This window comes from Gouania willdenowi, chromosome 6 (genome assembly GCF_900634775.1).
Source record: "Gouania willdenowi chromosome 6, fGouWil2.1, whole genome shotgun sequence".
NCBI lineage: Eukaryota > Metazoa > Chordata > Actinopteri > Blenniiformes > Gobiesocidae > Gouania > Gouania willdenowi.
The window spans coordinates 15,333,032-15,353,169 of record NC_041049.1 but is presented as its reverse complement, the minus strand read 5'-3'; the positions used below and the strand labels follow the sequence as shown (position 1 = coordinate 15,353,169).

Genomic DNA, 20,138 nt, shown 5'->3' with positions numbered 1-20,138 from the left:
AATGTTCATGTCAATTTAAGCATTAATACAGGTAAGAAACAGGTTGGTTTGTATATATTCCTGTAATGTTTGCGTATTTTTCTGTTTTCTGTATTTTTTTGTTTTTTCTGTATTTTTGTTGTCATTTGTGTGATTTTTCATTTTTAGTGTGTCTACTGGTAGTTGTATTTTTCTTTTATTTCGGTGTTTCTTGTGTTTTTGGAGTCACTTTCCTTACTTTAGTTATGCTTATGTATATTTTCCTGTAATTTCCTGTGTTTCTGGAGTCAATTTGTATTGTTTTTGTGATTTTGTGTGTCATTTTCTGTATTTTTGTATTCATCTTTAGTACATTTTATGTCTTTTCCTGTCAATATCATGTTTTGTTTTGTTTTTTTGTCATTTTGTGAAGTAAGTTTTGGGGGCCGCACAAAATTTGAGCGAGGGCCGCATGTGGCTCCTGGGCCACCAGTTACACTCTGACTAATCACTAAAAAAAAAAAAAAAAAAAAAATGATTTTACAATCAGGTGATACAAACGTCAGCTGTTCTCCACCCATCAGGTCAGTCCATGTGAAAGCAAGTGAAAAAATAAAAAAGTAGGTGTGGAACATGTGTTTGTGTGTTGAAGTGGGGCCATTTAGGCATGATGTTTCACACCTGTGTCTGAGATTTAATTTGAGATTTTTTCTGAATGCCCTTTTTAATAGTTGTATGCGTTTGTGTTCTGTTTGTAACGGTGGTAATGTTTTCTCTCTCTTCAAAACACCAGTGTATTACGTTACAAAGTACATAAATGTGTGTTTATACGGCTGTTTTTCTGTATTTTGGGAGGAATGGAGGATATGGGAGGTTCTCTGCTCTTCTCTACCGCCAAGGGAAGCGGAGTGGTGCGTTCACTGACTCTGCTGGAATCCGGATATGATGAAAATGTTTTAAGTCTCCACTGTCCGCAGTAAAACTTCTGCAGCTGGACGTCGAAGGCGACGCAGTATCACTGATGTTATTGTTGGACTTTCTTCGTCAACAACATCTGGAACGGGATACAACTGCGACTAAAGTTGTGGATACTGGTTTTTTTTGGGACGCGAACTTCTCCCTTACAGCCACTGTTTTGTTTCTGAAAAAGTAGAAGAAGAAGAAGAAGAAGAAGAAGAAGAAGAAGAGGAAAGGATGGGAATTATCCTGGTTTAAAGTGAGGGAGTTGTCATGTTAGGAAGGTAAGTTTGTCTAAATAAAATAACTTTAACTAAGTGTGCGTTTGTAGAGTGTTTACACGTGGAAGCTTTCAGCAAGTTTGTTTTTTTTAAAAAAAAAGAGAGAAAAAAAGAAAAAACTCGAGAGGGGGGAATTTTCCACTAAGCTTTCACGTCACATTTTGGCTGTGTGAATAGGCAGGCTACTCTCTCTCACTTCAGTCATGTCCAGCATGTTTTTTTCTCTTTTGTGCTCTGTGTCTGTAATATGGTGAGACATTTCTGTTTTCCCAGCAGGCGAGGCTGAGGTTAAAGGAGGAACGTCTTCAGTAGTGTGAGTGTTCCAGAGTAAAGACGCCTGTCTCATGTCCAAAGAGACCGTCCTTCCTCCGGATGGGCCGGCAGGGCCTGGACAAGGCTCCAGACCACAGACAAGCCTGCTACTGTCCCCCTCTCAAGGTAAGACCACAGCCCATGGAGAATAGGTAGGAGGAATTTACCAACGTTGGAACTCATTTTTCAATGTTTTTTTTTTTTTCTTTTTTTTAATTAGCCTTTAATCTCTTTTACGAGTGTGTCATGCCAGCAGTACATAAAACATGTTTACATTGTCAAAATGGTCAGTGTTTGTGTTTTGGTAATTGATATATATATATATATATATATATATATATATATATATATATATATATATATATATATATATATACATACACCAACGTTCTATCCGTACGTAGCGCCCCTCATTGGCCAGTTTAGGTCACGTGACTAAGACACTACGTACTAGGGGTGGGAACCTCTGGGTACCTCGTGATATGATACGGATACAGCGCTCACGATAACGATCATCTCACAATATGACGATACTGCGATTATTGATATGTTGGTCAGAAATCAATCTACGATATAATCTATGACATGACAAGAAAAATTAGATTAAGTGAAAAAAAAAAAATTCTATCTCTGAAAGACAATACATTGAAAAAGTGTCCTATGAACAGTGACACTATTTTAGTGCAACATTTCTGTAAATAAGTGTCAACATACCAATGTCAACAAATAAGTATCTCTAATAGTGCTTTCTGTAAACAAAAAATAGGGTCTTTCTTACCAGTGACATCATTATAGTGCAATATTCCAGTAAACAATATATTGGTTCCTTCAACAAACAGTGACAAAATTTCTGTGAAGACCTACCTGCACATTTGGTGAAAAAGCAGAAAAGGTTTTGAAAAATAAAATAAAATAAATAAATAAAATCGATACTTCGCGAGCATATCGATAATCGATCGATATATCGCCATATCAAGATATTGTAGCACTCCTTGTACTTCTGTATGTTACGGACATGCTACGTATTTATGAATTGTTGTGATATTCTTACGTAGCCTAACCCTAAAACGCTACGTACTTGTACTTTGATAAACGTGCGAATAGCACCAATTGTTGTCTGTATGGCTACTGTATGAATAGAAAAAGATATTGAAAAACAAAATACGAGTGGTTATTTTATTTCCGTTTTCAAATTGAAAAACTAAAATTTAAATTAAAGGCATATTTCTTCTTCAGGGTCAAGTAGGGATAATTTAAAAAATGGTTGATTTTCAATTTTTGTTCCTGAATTTAAAAATCAGAAATACCAGAGGACAAAAAAAACAAAAATTGCATGTTTTTTATTATGGGGAAACTGTTTTTCTGGTGCCAAAATATATGAATTATCTCTATATTTTCCCTGCTGTTTAAAAAATAATTTTTGAAAAGGCCAAACAAGGTGTGAATGTGTGAGAAGATAATTTTGGGCAAATCAAGAATAAAGTTGAAATGTTGAGATTTAAGTTGGAATTTCGAGAATAAAGTTATTCCTTAAATAGATTACAATGTGTGTGTTTATGAGCTAAAGAATAATTTATTTATTAAACCCAACTTCATCAAAATTGGCCCTAATCCTCTTCTGTAGTAATCTGACTACTGATTACTGCTCTGAAAAGTAGCTAATTGAGTTACTTTACTGATCACTTGATCATAAATGTAACTAAACAAATTACAATTCACTTTATTAGTTACATTAAGCAGCAGTTGTCAACACAAACCAAATACGTCTTTCTTGACATCACTTTATATCAATACTTTTAAAAATAAAATGTAAAAAAATATAAAAAAATAACAATTTAATTAAAAAATGTAAAACATTTTTTGCAGTCTTTGTACCTGTCATGTTTTGTCTAAGCATGTAACACGTGAGTTGAGCTCATGCTGAAAAAGTGAGTTGTGTGAGGGAAATGACATAAAAAGTAACTCACCGTGATTTGGATAAGTAACTTTAATCTAATTACTGGTTTTGTAAATGAAAATAGTAACATGTTAGATTACTCGTTACTGAAAAAAGGGGTCATATGGTGGCATATGGGGCTCTCCACCGGGGGTTTCACCCAGATGCTTGCCCTTGGGTTCCGTCGACCTTAGCCCTGGTCTTGGTGGAGGTCTTACGGGGCGGGCAGCGCAGCCCGCGCCCTTGCGTGCCCGCAGGTGTGGCTCTGCCACCTCTGGACTGTGCGCGCCGCATACCGGTATGCCGCTCTGGATGGGACCCTTGGAGGGGTGGTATCAATGAAGTGTGATCTAGGGCGCTTTAGGGGGCTTGGCTAGTGCGCCTGGGGGCCGGTGGGGTGACTTGCAGCTTCCCCTTGGTCCCCCAGGAGGCTGGGAATGCGGCCGTCATACCTGGGTGGGCTGCTGCCGGTGCTGATTCTGTTTCTGTTCTTCTGGCCTGGGGTCTGGTCTCTGCTGGCTTTGAGCCCGCCGGCGGGCGCCCGCTGGCTACCTGTTTGGTGTGACTCTGGCCGTCTACTGGGCTTGGGCCTTTGCTCCTCCGCTAGAGTCTCAGGCGGGGGGCTCTCTGGGCCCTCATCCAATGGGGTTTGGTGCTGGGGTCCTTGGGGTTGGGGATTGGGGTCGTTTGTGGGGTGCGCTGGGTCCTGAGCTCCTTGAGGCTTTCTCAGGTGTGTGTGTGGGGGGCAGTGGCTGCCTCTCGACTTGGGATCTTGGGGGCGTCTGGGGGGCTGCTCAGACATGGGGGGTGGCCTAGGGCTCCTTGGCCCCGCTCTTTCTGCTGGCCTGGCTGGACCTTCGGGCCCGGGGCGGTACTTGGGTTGGCAGTAGCGGTTCTTGCACAAACATTGGTCTACAATGCACTGGCATAAACTCGTACTGGGCTTAACCTTAGACACGTTGATGTCAAATACCAGTTTTAGGTATTACCACTCACTCCTTCCCTCTGTTCACCGCCACTGCATTATACTTAAGCTCCACACTTGCCATCAGACTGGCTGAACTGCACTTCTTGTAGTGTTGACCTTCAACAGCATGTGCAGACAAAGTAAAAAAAAAAGGGGTCATATTAAAGTAACGTGTTACTGACGTATATAAAATGGACATGTTGTGTATATGGGATGAGGTACAGATGTTGTTTATAGTAGTTATTAAATATCACCTCATGCATGATCTTTTTATAATCTAAAATATCATCTTCCTGTGATCAGTTCGATTAGATATTGTCCTATTTACAGTCGTTATCAGATCGTCTTGTTTACAATAGGGGACAATAATGTAATTCAGTCAGTGATGATTGTATGGTGTTTCACATCATAGAAGATTGAAGATCTTTAGTCACATACAAAGAAGATAAACACAGTGGTTCTAATGTGCTGGTTACAGATCCAACACCAGTCAGATTATAAATGAGTCCACCTTCCCATTCAATTCAATCAAATGAATTTATGTAATTATTCAAAGTGGTTAGCTCAGGTGACTGTTTAGGTCAGAGATGGACCATTTTTATAACAGTGGGGGCTACAAAAATGTAGCCCCAAGGGTCATATTATCAACATTCATGTCAGCATTTAGAATAATGACCAATCTGAGCATTAATACGGGAAAGAAAGACTTTCTTAGTGTTTTTGTTGCCATTTTCTGTATTTCTGTCTTACTTTGTGTGTGTTGTTTTGGAGTAATTTTGTGTATATTTTTTCTTATTTTCTGAGTGCTTGTTGTCATTGTGTTTGGATTCATTTTTGTTTTTTTTTCTTGTCATTTTGTATTTTTTGAGTCATTATGCATATTTTTGTTTATGATTTTGTAAAAAATCTTCTGTCATTTCTTGTGATTTTGTAGTTGTCTTGTGTGCTTTGCAAGTCATTCTTGACATTCTATTGTATGTTACATGTTTGTTGGCATAATGTGTACTTTTGCTGTTGTTTTTTGTGTATTTTTGTTATTTTTTACATTTCCTTTGGGGCCGCCATTTTCCCATATCTGGTTTCGGCTTTCAATCGGGTTTACGTATCTCAATGTTTTTTTTTTAAACCAGTTAATAACCTTAGCCTAATAGCTTAATGTGGGGTTTCGCCACATGCATTATTTTAAATGCACATCAGTCATCATTCTGTTGACATTTACACTTGATTTATTTTAAGTTATTTGTCAAAATTGCAAGAATGGTGTATTTGCCAAAATGTAATTGACAATACACAGTGATTCAACTAAATATCTTGATTTGATGAGAATGACAGTTTGTCAACATAGGACAATTTTTTTTTTTTTTTTTTTTTGTCAATCAAAATTTGAGAGCTTAATTGATTTTAAATGAAACCAATATATTTTAATAGACTGATTGTCACGTAGTTTGGCTACATATAACAATGTTTTGTGTTGCAAACATTAACTTTACGATGTGAACACTTGGATAGATGTAAACGTTACCAAGACATTATCGAAGTTGGTGATCTGTCACATCCTATTAATCATTTACTGTTATTTTGGAGTTCTACACAATACAACATGACAAACTGTACAAGTAGGGTCAAACATTAACTGTAACTTTAACTATCAACTTTTTTTTTTCCTCATTACTGTAAATGCACCAGTAAAGAAGCTGGTTTATAAATACCAGTGACTTATTTGGCCAAGAATGCGTTTATGTTAAACTGTAAAACATGAACTTGACATTCTGAAAACCAAATATAGACAATGAGTCACTGAATGTGTTTAGAGATTATCAGTCTTTTTTTCCCCACCTGCTTGGGATAATCCAAATTTTACATTTAAAAAAATAGATTCATGTGAATTTTAGTGCACATCAGTATCTTTACTCCAGTTGTTAATCCTCGATAATGTTTGTGCTTCTTTTTTCCTAAAGAAAGTCTGTAGGAACGCCCAGGCGACTATTAAAAGCAACCACAGTCAATTATAGTTTTAATTAACTTCCTAGTTGCCTCTCAGATTATCACATGTAAAAAAAGCTAGCCCCCCCAATCCCTCTTTCATTTTTCTTCAAACAAGCAATGAACCGTTAACCACCCTATTTATACCAAGCATCATTACAGCACTGTCAAAAACTAGTAAAGTAGGACAAAGTAAGCAATCACTGGGGCTGGTGGATTGTGAATGGATTTGTGCTGGACCTTCAAAGAGACTCGCAGTTAAGACTAGATTTCCCCTCCCAGGGGACTGTAGATGTACTGAGAATAGAGCAATTTATTTCAAAGTGTGATCACTAAATACTGCGATGCATCACACAGCTACTGCAGAGATATTCCATATCTGTCCAAAGCTCTTGGTTTCCACCGTTCTCTTCCAGTCGTTGCTGCTTACAAACACATGGGTGTTGTGAGTAAATGTGTTTGTGAGGAATGAGTTTTTACTGGGATTCTTATAGACTGGCAGCAAAAGTGCCTCAAGCTTTATTTATATTGAAATATTCTCTGTCATCAGAACATTGAATAAAGTTATTGTGTTTATTTACTGAACAAAAGCAGCAATGTTTAATAATCAGATCATGCATGGAGAGATAAGTAAAAATGTTTCCCATGACTTTTCACTGCTATCAGCTCCAGGGTGTTTGCCCACATGGTTTTTGCAGATTGGTTAATTGCCTTTATGGCAGTAAAATAAGCCTGGGCATAGTGAAGCACACCCAGGAGAGAGAAAAGGATCTTGAGCTCTGGAAAGCCTTCACCTGGAGACATTATTTTGTGCCAGTGTTTCTTCTTTTTTATTTCTTTGTGAAAACAGCAAGTTTGGCATAACTCTTACTGTTACTGCTATTCAATGCATTACATTTGAACTTTGAGGAGCATCACTGTGATTATGATTTTAGTGATCTTTTAAATTATTATCCAGCTGTCAATCTGAAAAACTAATAAAATACATTGGGTTGGTTATATTCACACAGTAGGATGCCAGAATGCAGTGAAACGCAGCCAGGACAGCTGCAATATTAAAAAAAATCACATTCCGTTCCATCAGTTAGTGACCAGTGGTTAATAACAAAGCTAACTGTTAACAAAATAAATCACCCAAGGACATGACCTAATTAACATATTAAGGAAACTTAGTTTTAGAACTTAATTTTAGGCAGAAGCAAGGTAAGAAGGAAGTTATTTTAAAGCTTAATCCCCCCTTTTTTTACACTAAAAAACAGTGTTGCTAGTCATCTTATTTCACCAATGTGTTTAAATCTGGTAAACAAAGTGAAAATGAGATATCTCTGGGATTTGTTTGCAGAGCAAGGTCAAATTGACTTAAAGATTTCATGTTTGATTATATTTAATGAAGAGTTGAATACTCCCTTATTTCTCATTCACCTCTGCCAATATTAGGGATGCACCGAATGGAATGGCTCGTATCCAGACAAGCGCATGCAAGTCGCAGTTTTGCTCGCGTCATCATCATTTGGTCGTATTTCCACGATGAAAGTCTTTTAGCCGAAAACCGAAAATGTACTTTTGGACCATTTTAAGATGAAAATCCATAAACCTGGTGTATTTGCAAAGTTTTGTCCATACTTATTATGTTTGTGATGTCATCCCATCATACATTGTTGTGTATAGTTTACAATAAGGGATTTGTTTGTTTATCTAAATTTATTCATGTTCAATGTCTCAAAATCTGTCACTGTTGGTGTCCAAAGTGTCTTTTGTGAACTTTCCCCAAATGTAAAACAATTTGCAAGTTGTTACTTTTTTTCCCTTGGATTTGTGTGCTTCAGCTTTATCGTACCAGGCACTATTTAACAATCATTTCCTGTGACCCACAGATGCTTGTGACACTGAATCAAGAAGGACATCGTTTCCCAGGAAACCAGCCAATAAAGAACAAAGTCACATGACCAAGGAGAAGCCTAATTATCGCGGGCCTGTAAGAAGTAAGTTTTAACGACGTGGGAAAAGTGTGGGCGGACAGCGGGACATCTTAGCGTTATTTTTAATCACAAACAACAATGAAGCTTTGAAGTGGAGAATGAGATAATGAGATTTGCTTGCTTAGTCAGATTGTTAATGTTCACTGCTTTATGTGTAAAACACCTAATTAATGATCATTTCATCTTGTTTAAAAACGGGCTTCCTCTGACAAGCACCGTTGTGGAGGATTAACTAGATTATTACGCTTAATATTTTCAAATATAGTGACATGGAGGAAACACAAAGGTCCTTTAGATTAATTTACACATGCTCTTACAAATGACATGGCTCAGTACTAAATCCCTATGCCCTCAATGACTTCAGCTCCATGTTTTGAAACCATCTTTATCAGGTTTTCTTGGTTTCACTTTTAACTTGTGGAGGAAGCACAAACGCTTAAATTAGAGGTGTCTTAATCCAACTTTTTCACTTAAAATACAATACTGAAATTGCAGTCTTGAGTATTGATCAATACCATTATCATTCCGATACAATATTAGCAGGAATCATCAATACTTGTGTTACTTGAATGGAATGGAATGTTTTTTTTTTTTTGTTTTTTTTAACGAAACAATTATTTTCCATTGAGCTGCTTGAGTCATTAGCAGGCCTAATTAAAGGTTCTTTTGGTAACTCTTATAAAAGTGATTTTTTTTTTCCTTCATATTTGCTAAAACTGTCACTATGTAAAGACAGCATTACATGAAACTAGTAATCTGTACAAAGAAACAAAAAAATAGGCTCATTAAGTCCCCCCTACTGCTCCTACGGCAAATTGCTAGAATCCACCGCGGCTGAGCAAAAAGAACCAATCAGAGCCAGGACTGTGTTTGATGGACTTTCTGACACCTGTTGATCACAGCTCCCGCCCCCTTCCTCCTCAGCTAGTGTTAGCATCAACGGCTTATAGGGATGTAACGATTAATCGTAAGGCAGTTAAAAATCGATTCATAGGTACCACGGTTCGCATCGATGCTCTGAAAATTGAATCGCAGTACTTTTTTTAAACAGCAGAGTGCGCTATATAGTAATCCTTCCAGAAGCGGCCGTGACGGGCGGAATCTGCTACTATTTTCTTTCTGGCCGCCATTTACTGTTAAACATGCTCATAAATGATTCTTTACCCCTTTAGCACCGAAAGAATATCTGTAATATTACGTGAATATCTGTAAAAGTCAGGTTTTTCTATTAGCTCTGTCTGCTAGCACAGCTTCTCTTCTTCACTGGTGGAATAACTGCATGCCAACCGACCACTGGGTTACCAGCGCCCTCTGCTGGTCTAAACAAATATCTGACGTAAATACAGTGCAATGTATGGTTTTTTTTTTTTTTTTTAAAGTCCAATTGTTAAGGTACAAAATACATTTTCAGTTGCACTTTTAAAAAGAAAAATAACTATTATGCAGTTTTGAACTGTTTACTATAGAACCAGAATTTAAATGAATAGGTTTCTTCTTCATTTATATTATTCCTTTATTTATTTCATTCAAGATTTATTTTTAGTTAAATTGCATCATTTTGAATAGTTTATCAAGGGATTCTTTTGACAATGAAAAATAAAAGGAAAATAGTACAGTATTTTCCCCAAAAAAATAAAGGAATATTTTCAGTCATTTGTCAACATTCCCATTTTGTAAAATAAATCGTGAGAAAATTGTATCGTGAACCCAGTATCGTGAATTGAATCGTATCGGGAGTTGAGTGAATCGTTACATCCCTAACGGCTTACTTGGCAAAGGTTCGTTCACACCGAACGTGACTGTACCGATTGCAGTCACTTCAATCACCCCTGATGGGGGGGTGTGTTGTGTAGCCCGTGACAGGGGAGAGAGAGGGTTGTTCACTTCTTCTCCGGCCGTGTGTTTACAGCACTTATCATAGACAGCTCTGCTTTTACGGTTTAAATGATCAACTTATGGAGTTACTAAAGGTTGAGTTCACTCAGAATATTCACGCCAGCCTCCTCTGGGATGAGGGACTTTGGGGGCAGGGCAGGAGGGGGAGGGATCTGAAAGTTGTTGTTTAAATTTAAAGTCCTCTCTCTCCTCCAAGTTACCGACTGCACCTTTGAAGCGAGATGCACTCCTGTTCAGTAATTTGACTTGATACAGAGATGCAGATTGCGTGTCACAAAAACAAGGACTAAAAGCTTTGTGTTCACTTGTTCCAAAGCTGAGAGAGATGTGTCATCATGGGCTAATATTAACTGATTGCATCAATCCATGCCTTACAATAATAAGAAATGTGGTTTCATTTGACTTTGTTGTTAACAACAGACCTTTTGTTTCGACAGTGTTAAAAAAGCCATAGCAAAGTGCTGTGAAAAGTTGTGTGTTTACCTAATTTGCTTGCTGTGGTGTGTTTTAGTAAAGTTTTATAAAAGGAGTTAAAAAGTACAGTATGTCCTACCTGGCTCTGTGGTATTGTACTTATGAGACTATTTATTTTGACCTAATAGATATGGTAGTGTTGCATAGCTTATGTGTTTATTTCCTTTAACCCCCATAGCCTCACTGTGGGTTAGTTTAGTGGAAGCGTGTGGTCTCAGGAAGGGGAAATTGAGAGGCAGTCTCTGCAGAAAAACAGGAAATCAATAAGGAATCATCTGCCTGCTTACATCCCATTTTTCACCCCTTCAGAGTGTGTGTTCTAAAGAATGTTTACAGTATGTGAAGACGGTCTTTTTCACAACAGGAAGCTCATTGTACATCATGTTTAAGTTGGGATAACATTGGTTTGACAAGTTTACAGTTTAATTTGTTTGGTCTTCTACAGCAACAGAAACATGACAGTGGTTTTATAACGCATTGTCAACACTGTAGCAGAACATAACCATTGCTTTTTAGCTCAGATTCTATTGATCCACCATTGGCTTCTGATAACAAGCCTCCACACAAAATGATTTCAAACATTATTGAATGAGAAGGAGAGGTGACTCCAATATGATGGTGAATATTCCTGTTTGGCTACATACAAAAAGTAAATTCATTATAAACAAACATGGCAGATTTGAACCAAAACCTAAGTATAAGTGTTGCAAATATTTCAAAGAAAACAATGTAAATTTAAATTACTGATAAAATAAATAAAAGGAAAACTTTTATTGGGGCGAGCAAATGCCCACAAGCTACTTTTGAATTTCGACCCAGAAGTTAAGAACTTCTCCTCAAGACTCCGGAGATTATTCGGCGTTTTCATATCTTCAACAAATGGGTCTTTTTCCTCCTTAGCCAAAGCTCGACCCCCCCCTAACACACACACACACACTAAAATGAAATTGCTTCCCAGCACTGGTTTTTAGAAGTTTAATCAAGTTCTTCACCAGATTGTCAAATAGTTTTTTAATGCGGCTGTCGATAAAAATGACCTGTCGAACAGGTCTGCTTTTTATCTTTGCAAAAGTCTGTCAGGAGAAATGAAGGTCAAGTCACTTGACTTCCTACTTTTAAGAAAAGACCTTAACGCCGCTTTTGTGTGGATTCCCAGTTTGGCTCTTTAGTTGGGAACATCATTGCTATTACCTGTGGGCAGAAATTGACTCTTGAATGTAATGTTTGTGTGGTTTGTGAGGCAAATGTGCTAAAGATATTGTTTTATTGTAACAATTTCTTGACCTGGCTCATAATATTCAACCATTAAAACTATAAATTTGTCTTAACATGGGTAGAATTTTAGCAGAGATAAAACAAAGGCCAGTTTTATCATTGCCATTCCTATCACTGATTTTCTTTTTTTTTTTCTACTTAAGTGTGAAATCAACACCCCAAGTACTTTAAGACTTTTGAACCTTTTTTTGTCAAGTTCTCCTCTCCTGGAATGTTCTTTTTTACTCAATAGCAACTGAATGGTTATTGTTGTCATGCAAGATTCGTATCTTTGTTGTAATCCTCAAAGCTCTGTCCCTGCAGAAACGCGTGTAACGTGTAGACCTATTATAAACTGAACCATAATTTTCGAGTGATTACTTAGCAGTGGGTCACGAAATCAAAAACTGTATAAATGGGGTGAAATGCTAGTGTAGAGGTTGATTAAAATAGCCATTGTAATTCTAGCTCTGTTGTAATTATTTCCTCATTGTCTTGGTGCAGATAGATTTCATAAGGGAAATATGAAGTGGGTTAATTAGCATATTTTGCCTAAAGTGCCCTGAACAGTTCACTGTTAATTTTTTTTTAAGATATTCAAAATACTTGAGCCAATTGATTAGATATGCACACCTCAATTCATGGACTGTTGTCTTAAGTACAAACTATAAATCCACACTTGTGGATGTAAGAGATGAGGGTTTCTTTTGTTTGTATAGAAAATTATTAGAATGTAGTTTTTAGCACACTGTCGAGGGACAACACATATTTCCAGAAGAGTATTAGAGCCACAGAAAAAAAAAAGAAAAGAAAACTCTTGCACTTCAAGAAAAAAGTTGACTGCTTGTACAAAATGCCAAGCAGGCAGTTTGAGGAACTGGTTAAACTATACTTTCCATTATTCTATCCATTATGGATTTTGTAAACCAGGACACAATTAGACATCCTAAATTTTCTCCATTTTTGTACGGTCTGCTTGCAGGTACAAGTCACCATTTTGCAGATTTTTAAATTGCATTTGCAAAAACATAATTAACACGTCAGACTGAATCAGACTAAAACACTGTTAGTTCTTGGAAAGGTAATCCAAACAAATTATATGTTCTATAAATGTAAAAAAAGCACAGGACGAAATAAGATGTAATCTCCCTGTTGGGGAATTGAACAACGATCTCTCGCATGACAGGCACTATTGATTTTTGACTTTTTTTTTTTTTTACCTCCAAAAATATCTCAACTTTGATTTTTGACTTTTTTTCTGAAGTGCATGAGTTTGTTTTTGGTTTTTTTAGCCTCCAAATTTATTTTCTTCTTCTGTGGCCTTAATACTCTTCCGTACATATTTTAAGTAGCTGCTGTAATAAAAAAGCACTGTGAAAATGATTGGCCAAAAATGTCAAATTTCTTGACTGTCTATTTTTTTCTTAGATGTGACATTTACATGTGTTTTGTTTTAATTATTTGTCTAAAGCAAATGCCATTTGATTTGAAACTTGACTTTTTTTTTGCTGATGGATACATTTTTTTCAAATACTTGAAGTCCTGAAAAGTGAAGCACACAATACAAAGTAAAACAAATACAAAATACATCTTTCCTCCTCTTTCTTCTTTTTGTCTTTCTTTCTTTTTAAAAAACAAACTACAAAACAGCAATATACAGTATGTCTCAATTGACTTAAAAACATTTTACAACTGCTTGTGAATGAGAAGTGGGAGCGTAATACCCAGATCATATTTATTTTGTCAAAGTTGACCTTTGCATGTGCTTTATTGCTGGTTGATAAATGTATTATTATTATGTTTAAGTCTCAGGACGGTATGAAGTTTCAGATTTAGGCGTTGAGCTACAAAATCATCAGCATTGTAACACTGTATATCTATATTTTCTTATTTCTACCTGACCATAATATCTACTTTCTATGAGGTTGTACTGCTCAGTCCATTCCTACCGCTTCACTAACCAGTGTCACACATCTCAGTGTGGGTGTCTTTCACAGGCCACTCTATAAAAAAAAAAAAAAAAAAAAAAAAAGCATTGAAAGAAGAAAAAAAAAAATCAGTAAGTTCAAATGAGAGAGGCGCAGGGGGATTACTTGGCCTCTAACAGGGTTTTGGCTTCAACATTAAGGTTAAAACCCTTTTCTATTACTGAGATCTGTGCTGATGTTGCCCTCACTAGCCCTGAACCCCATGAGCTTCCAACTGCTTGCCCTCTTCGTGTTTGCAGGTTCAAAGCCCCTCTGCTAGGTCATTCTGTCAAGTCCTCCTGATCAGTGGAGGGTGACCAGAGACCAGAGGCTGGCTCCTTTCCAGACACACAGACAGCCGTGGCTGACATAACCAGCACCTGCCCCCCCCCCCGTTTCAGGCTAGAGCTAAAATCGATACAGGCGTCTCTGTGTTTTAAAAGCCACTCAGAGGCAGACGAGCACCTCTGTCCCAAAGGCTGATCTCTTAGCTTAAGGCCTTGATTGGCATCCCGAAGACGTGAGGCGCTGACCCACAGCTGTCCCATTAGCAGAGGGTAATGCTGAGATTGATACTGAGCAAATATAGGAACTCAGTGTGGGGGTGTTTTGATAGACTGTCGATCCCCGCTGTGACACATGGGCAGGTTTTAGGGAGTCGTGGGTCACTCCATGATCCTCATACCTGACTGAGTGGATCATCTGCAGTAGCACACATAATGCACTGTTTGAGAAGTTTTCTGTCTGCTGTTTTGCATGTGTGTGCTTTCATTAACGTGTGCGCATGTGCACGTCTGCACTCCTGCCGCTGAATTTCAAACAACGAAGCTTCCTGTGGAACTTTGGAGGGAGATTTTTGAAGCCTGTGGAATATTTGAGTCATCGATGTAACTGAAACTGAAAATACCCGCACTCCCCGCCTTCTCTCTCACTTTCTCCCTCTCCTTCCCCTCCTGTTCGCTGCCGCTCTGTTGCTTCGTTTTTGTTTTGAGGCGTCAGCGAGGAGAGGGTGGAGCAGGACTTTTGGGCGTATGAAGCCTGGCAGCTCCCTCAGGCCTGCTTTGAGTCACGTCATAATTGATCTTTCTAGAAATTGTGGTAGCTAGCAATCTAAACTCAGGCAAGATGTGCAGCTTTTAAAAAAAGTCACTTGCATTTGGTTGCCTTTAAAAATACACCCTCTTTCCTTGCCTGGATGATAAGAAACAGATGAAGGGGAATGACAGACACTCAACAAGACCTAATGCAGAAATGGTATCGTACATCTTAATGTTAGAAATGAGTACATTTTGGGTCGAAAATGACGTTTATTCTATCTTGTAGTCGTCTGGAGGCGAGGTTTTGGACACTCCTTGTGTTCTGTTACGTTATCAGCACTCAAATTAGCAACGCGCTAAATTTCACACTGCAGTGGAGACTTGATGAGGGTAAATAACTGTCACTGAACTAGGCCTGGGCAATATATCGAGATGGAAGATGTATCGAGTTCTCAATCTTGGCGAAAATTGCATTATTGCCTACAGTATATCCGTAATTTGTATTTCTGCTGCTTTCACTACTTCTCAGAACAACATGAAAAGCTCAGTTTGATGGAGTGTGTCTGAACCCAGACTTCCTCCTAAACAAGCCACACTACAGAACTCACTCACACATACTGCCCCTCATAGGAGAAAAAGCCAAAAGTGGCACATATTGTGCACCTATTTGTTAATAAATGTGACTGTGTGGTGGTTTTTATTTTAATTTGACCTGGAATTGTCTTTCTTGTAAGACTTTGAGTCATTATCAAGATTTATATCGTATATCGCCATTTTGAGAAAAAAATTAAATTATTATTAATTTTGGTCCATATCGCTTAGCTCTATCCTCAATATAATTCATGTAAGAGAATGTTTCATCTCATTAGAATTGTTAATTTCAATCGCAGATGATTCCATAAATAAAATCTCCTTTTTCTCACTTGCACCGAGCGGTTCAGGCCATCAAATCAAGCGCTTGTCTTGTAAAGAGAACAAGGTTACGGGGTGTTATTTTTAGCTCCCATTCAGCTGTAAAAATTTAAACTGGTATATCTTGAATAGACCTATTCATTTTTAGTTAGCTGCAAATGGGAGAACGTGGGAAAATAACATAAACTACTTTTTTGAGCTGCCACTTCCTCTTTTATTAGGTTAAAGAAGTCACATTTGAATCACTGTCATGGAGAATTAAAACAGACAGTGAATGAAGTGCACCTGGACAAGCAGCTGAACAACAGCCTAGAATGTGATGTTTCCTTTTTAAATGAGATGCAATGCATTATGATCAGCCCTGACAGGTGAAGACAGTTAATAGAGTTCTGTTGCACGCTTCCATAACACACACCCCCACACACACACACATACAGATCATGTCACTTCTGCTGATGAGGATCCAATATCAAAGCGGGTAATTTGGCTTTACTTCAACAGCCATCATTATGGATGCAGACATCATCATCACCATTTATCTTGAATAAATACAAAACATTGTGTGTCTGTGTATGAACTGACAGGACGGAGATTGCTTTGCGATGTCCACAATCATTTTTTTTTTTTTTGTATCTGGCGGAACAAATGACATTTCTGTTAGCTCGTGTCAGGTTGCCATCCACTCTGTGTAAACGCGTAAGATGAGCCCAATGATTTTTTTTAAATTTTTTTTATTTGCATTGCATCTACACTGCTTGGATGCAGAAGCCTAAACGCTTTGCCCTTTTTCGCTTTGCCCTTTTTGCCACTTTAGTAAATATGACTGACACTAATTGTTGGAACTGATTTGCATCATGGTTTACAGTTGGGAGATGTTTGGATACACAAACAACACATGGATCAGACAATGGCTGCAAAACCTTAACACTAATGACGTGTCTGAATATTAAAATGATCGTCCACTGTTTTTACAAATGTTGCCTAAATTTTTTGAAATGTCCTTATTAGAAGATCTATGCCAAACAAAATGCATTATTTTGCACCGTATTTGTTTTATTACCTTTTAAAAATTTGACTGCGTGATTGATGACACACAAACCCGTTTTCCTGTAAACATCCCATTGTTTTCTTTTTTAGTGAAGCATTCAGCCTGCTTTTTAGATCATTTTGCAGCTTTTTCACTCAAAATGACAATTTGTGCTGCTTTTAGTTACTTTAAATAATCAGGAAAATATCTTTTTAAGAACACTGGGTTCTTTTGCCTGTTTAATGAAAGGGGACATATTATGAAAAATCCACTTTTGCAGTCTTTTTGAACACAAATGAGGTAACATGAGTTTCCGGACAGCACACAAAATGTGAAATAAATCTATGAAGTTCTTTCTTTGTGGTCTGAGCACAAATTTTCTACATTTGTGACGTCACAAGTGAAATCAGGAAAGAAAATACCCTCCCCTTTGCTGGTATCTTCACCCATGGACTCCACACCCAACCTGATGAAAACTTTTGCGAAAGTCCGCCATTGTTTTTCTCGCTAGCGAAGGAGTGATGGCTACCTGTGAGACTAAATACACAACTTGCCTGCTGCCGGTACTGTGCCTCCACAATGAATGTACACTGTAGTGTAAGCACTATTTGTTCATGCAGAGATATACTCCGCTCTTGTGGTTTCCAGCGCATCTTGTGGTTTGGTGTAGCACCAGGGAGCAGACATATTTTTAGTACCTGTTCTATCGCCTCGTATCGCTGATCTGACATGTTTGACACGTTGCGACACAGCGGTTGGACAAAACAAATGATTATTAAATTAAATCCAGTATTCCTGTAGAGTTCGCTGAGAGTTTGAATGACAGCTGCTGCTGGGATAAACACCGACCCTGAAACGCTGAGATGGACTCACAATAACAATAGCCGCTTAAATATCCGTGTTTTACCGTAATGTGCAGTTTTTTGGCTGAAAACAATAACAAAACTGTGTGGATAGCACAATAAAATTGCTTTGGTGATCACTGATCCCCCTCGTAAAAGAGCGAGGCATGCAGGCAAGTTAGCGTCTATAGACACGCCCACTTATGAATATGCATAAGTAGCACCCTAAACAGCCTGATTGCGGAACTGCTCAGTAGGCTTTACACGATCAGGATTTTTGGGCCAATCCCCAATCATTGAGTTTAAAAAAACCCATCACCGGTGTGATCATATGAATTCAGGGTGTTTTTTTTAAGGTACCGACTGAATTCCTTTGCTACTACCTGATACAGATTCACTTAAAATCAAACGATACCATTTTTCGAGACCTAAACGCAGCCTTGTGACTGTGTGGAGTGGAAGAGTTGAAGAATTTCCATGCAGGACTTGAACTTAACATTTGTTGTGTGTCTTTGGGTGCATGGCCCTATAACAGCGAATTAATGCCCGAGTCGCTCGACCATGTACGGAGTGAGGGAGCGTGTGAGACCGGAGCAGATCAATTATAGGCTGTATTTCGTTTTTAGTGATTAGCAAAATAAACGTTGCAGCTGTTGAATTAAACTGGAGTCCCATGATGTCATACTCATTGACTGCTGTGAAACAATTATAAGGGAGATGGAGATAATGCTGTTGAGGCAGACCACACTGGAACTACGTGAAGCCTCCATTAGCAGCAAATGCATATTTACTGACTGTGGCATCGCAAAACCTGCGGTTGCTTATAGTTGGTATTCACAGGTGCACAGCGGGGGTGGGGCTCGCACGCACATGCTTTTGTGTCCACCACTGCCCTGAAATGGACAGAAGTGCCTGCTATGAAAGCGAAAGTAAATGGGAGCACATCGCTCTGCTTTAGGACTCTCACTTTTAACATACTCGCGCTGAATAAGCAATACAAAAACACACAGGCGCTAACCGTAGACGCGGTCCCTGCTTTCAGAGCCAGTAGACTGGGGAATAAGTCTGGGCGCTCAGCCGCTTTGCTCCAACCAGAGACATTTTTGTCGTTTGCTCATAGAGTTTCACTTTTGTGCACACACGAGTGAAATAAAGCTGTCACGTAAAGCAAACAACTCTTTGGTGTAAATGAGACAATGAAACAATGCAGTGGGACTGTCTACAGAAAGTTTAATCACGACAATGACGTAATTTATCGGATCAGCAAATTAAGACATTACAGCCGATCCATTAATTGCATAAAATGCATAATATCGGCCAATCCGATATAGCCGATCTGATCAGTGTTAAGCCTACTGCTCAGAAAGTCACTTTTCAGAGGCTAAAACTCTGGGGAAAAAGGTGAGTTTGGGAAAATAAACCTCAAATACTATGTTTTTGGGGTTCTTATAACAAATGGAAATGGGTGAAAAATAGCACAATATGTCCCCTTGTGGATGTATATTTTACAGGATAGGTAACTTTATAAGATATGTGCAATACTCAACCTTGGGAGCCACTCCTCCTTAATTAGCATCTTTGTGTTATTTAAGTTTCCTCTTTAGTCACACATTTAAATGTATACATGGAGTTCATTCTTCATATCTACTCCCACCTAGCTCATCTGCTAGCCTTCAGCTCTCTTCTCTTTCCCTAAGCCCACTGCTGGTCTCGGGCCTCAAATTTTCTGTGATCATAGAAAACGGAGAAAAAAATGGAAAATATGGAATTAACTTCCTGAAACATGAAACATCAATAGGACACTGAATATACCCTCACATGCACATTTAAGGACAAAATCTCACATTTCTACAATTCTTTTCTGGTGTAACAGGCTGATAGGATGAGTATCAATTAGGCTGAAATGTGTAATCGCGCACAAAATCTCACTACAAAATTTAGCCCTACAAATTTGAAATTGCTACTCTTATATGACAGACTTGACCCCCAACGATATGTTTTGGGACAATGTTGCACATCCCAACAATATTTTCCACCCAATAAATGGGTGACTGAATATACACACCAAAACCTTGACAATATAGAAAGTATTTCAGAAGGTCAAATGGTAACTGGGCCGAAGCCTATGATATGTCCAAGGAATCGCATTCTTTTGTAATAACATTTTTGTACTTTTCTCCTTCTCTCTCTCTCTCTCTCTCTCTCTCTCTCTGTATGTTCCTCTCACTTTCTCAGTAGTATTATGCTCCTGGTTTTGCATATATAAATATGGACAGGGAATATGTACAATTTCTAATGAGAAAATATATCCCTTTGGATTGAAAGGCAGGAGCTGCTCCACACTCTGCTGTTTGTT

The 20,138-nt window shown here is 38.2% G+C and overlaps 1 protein-coding gene across 2 annotated transcripts in view; it reads left to right on the top strand.

Moving 5' to 3' along the window:
* The first annotated feature begins 649 nt into the window (after positions 1–649).
* The window catches only part of mdfic (MyoD family inhibitor domain containing), a 32,569-nt gene continuing 13,080 nt past the window's right edge, over positions 650–20,138 (top strand). Inside the window, exons 1-3 of one of the 2 annotated variants that reach the window (XM_028450863.1) lie at positions 650–1,199; positions 1,473–1,634; positions 8,269–8,376. In XM_028450863.1, coding sequence (XP_028306664.1) covers positions 1,541–1,634; positions 8,269–8,376 — 202 coding nt within the window. In that variant the 5' untranslated portion in view covers positions 650–1,199; positions 1,473–1,540. Of the gene's footprint in view, positions 1,200–1,469; positions 1,635–8,268; positions 8,377–20,138 lie in introns of both variants that reach the window. The other variant, XM_028450862.1, reaches the window with a different exon arrangement.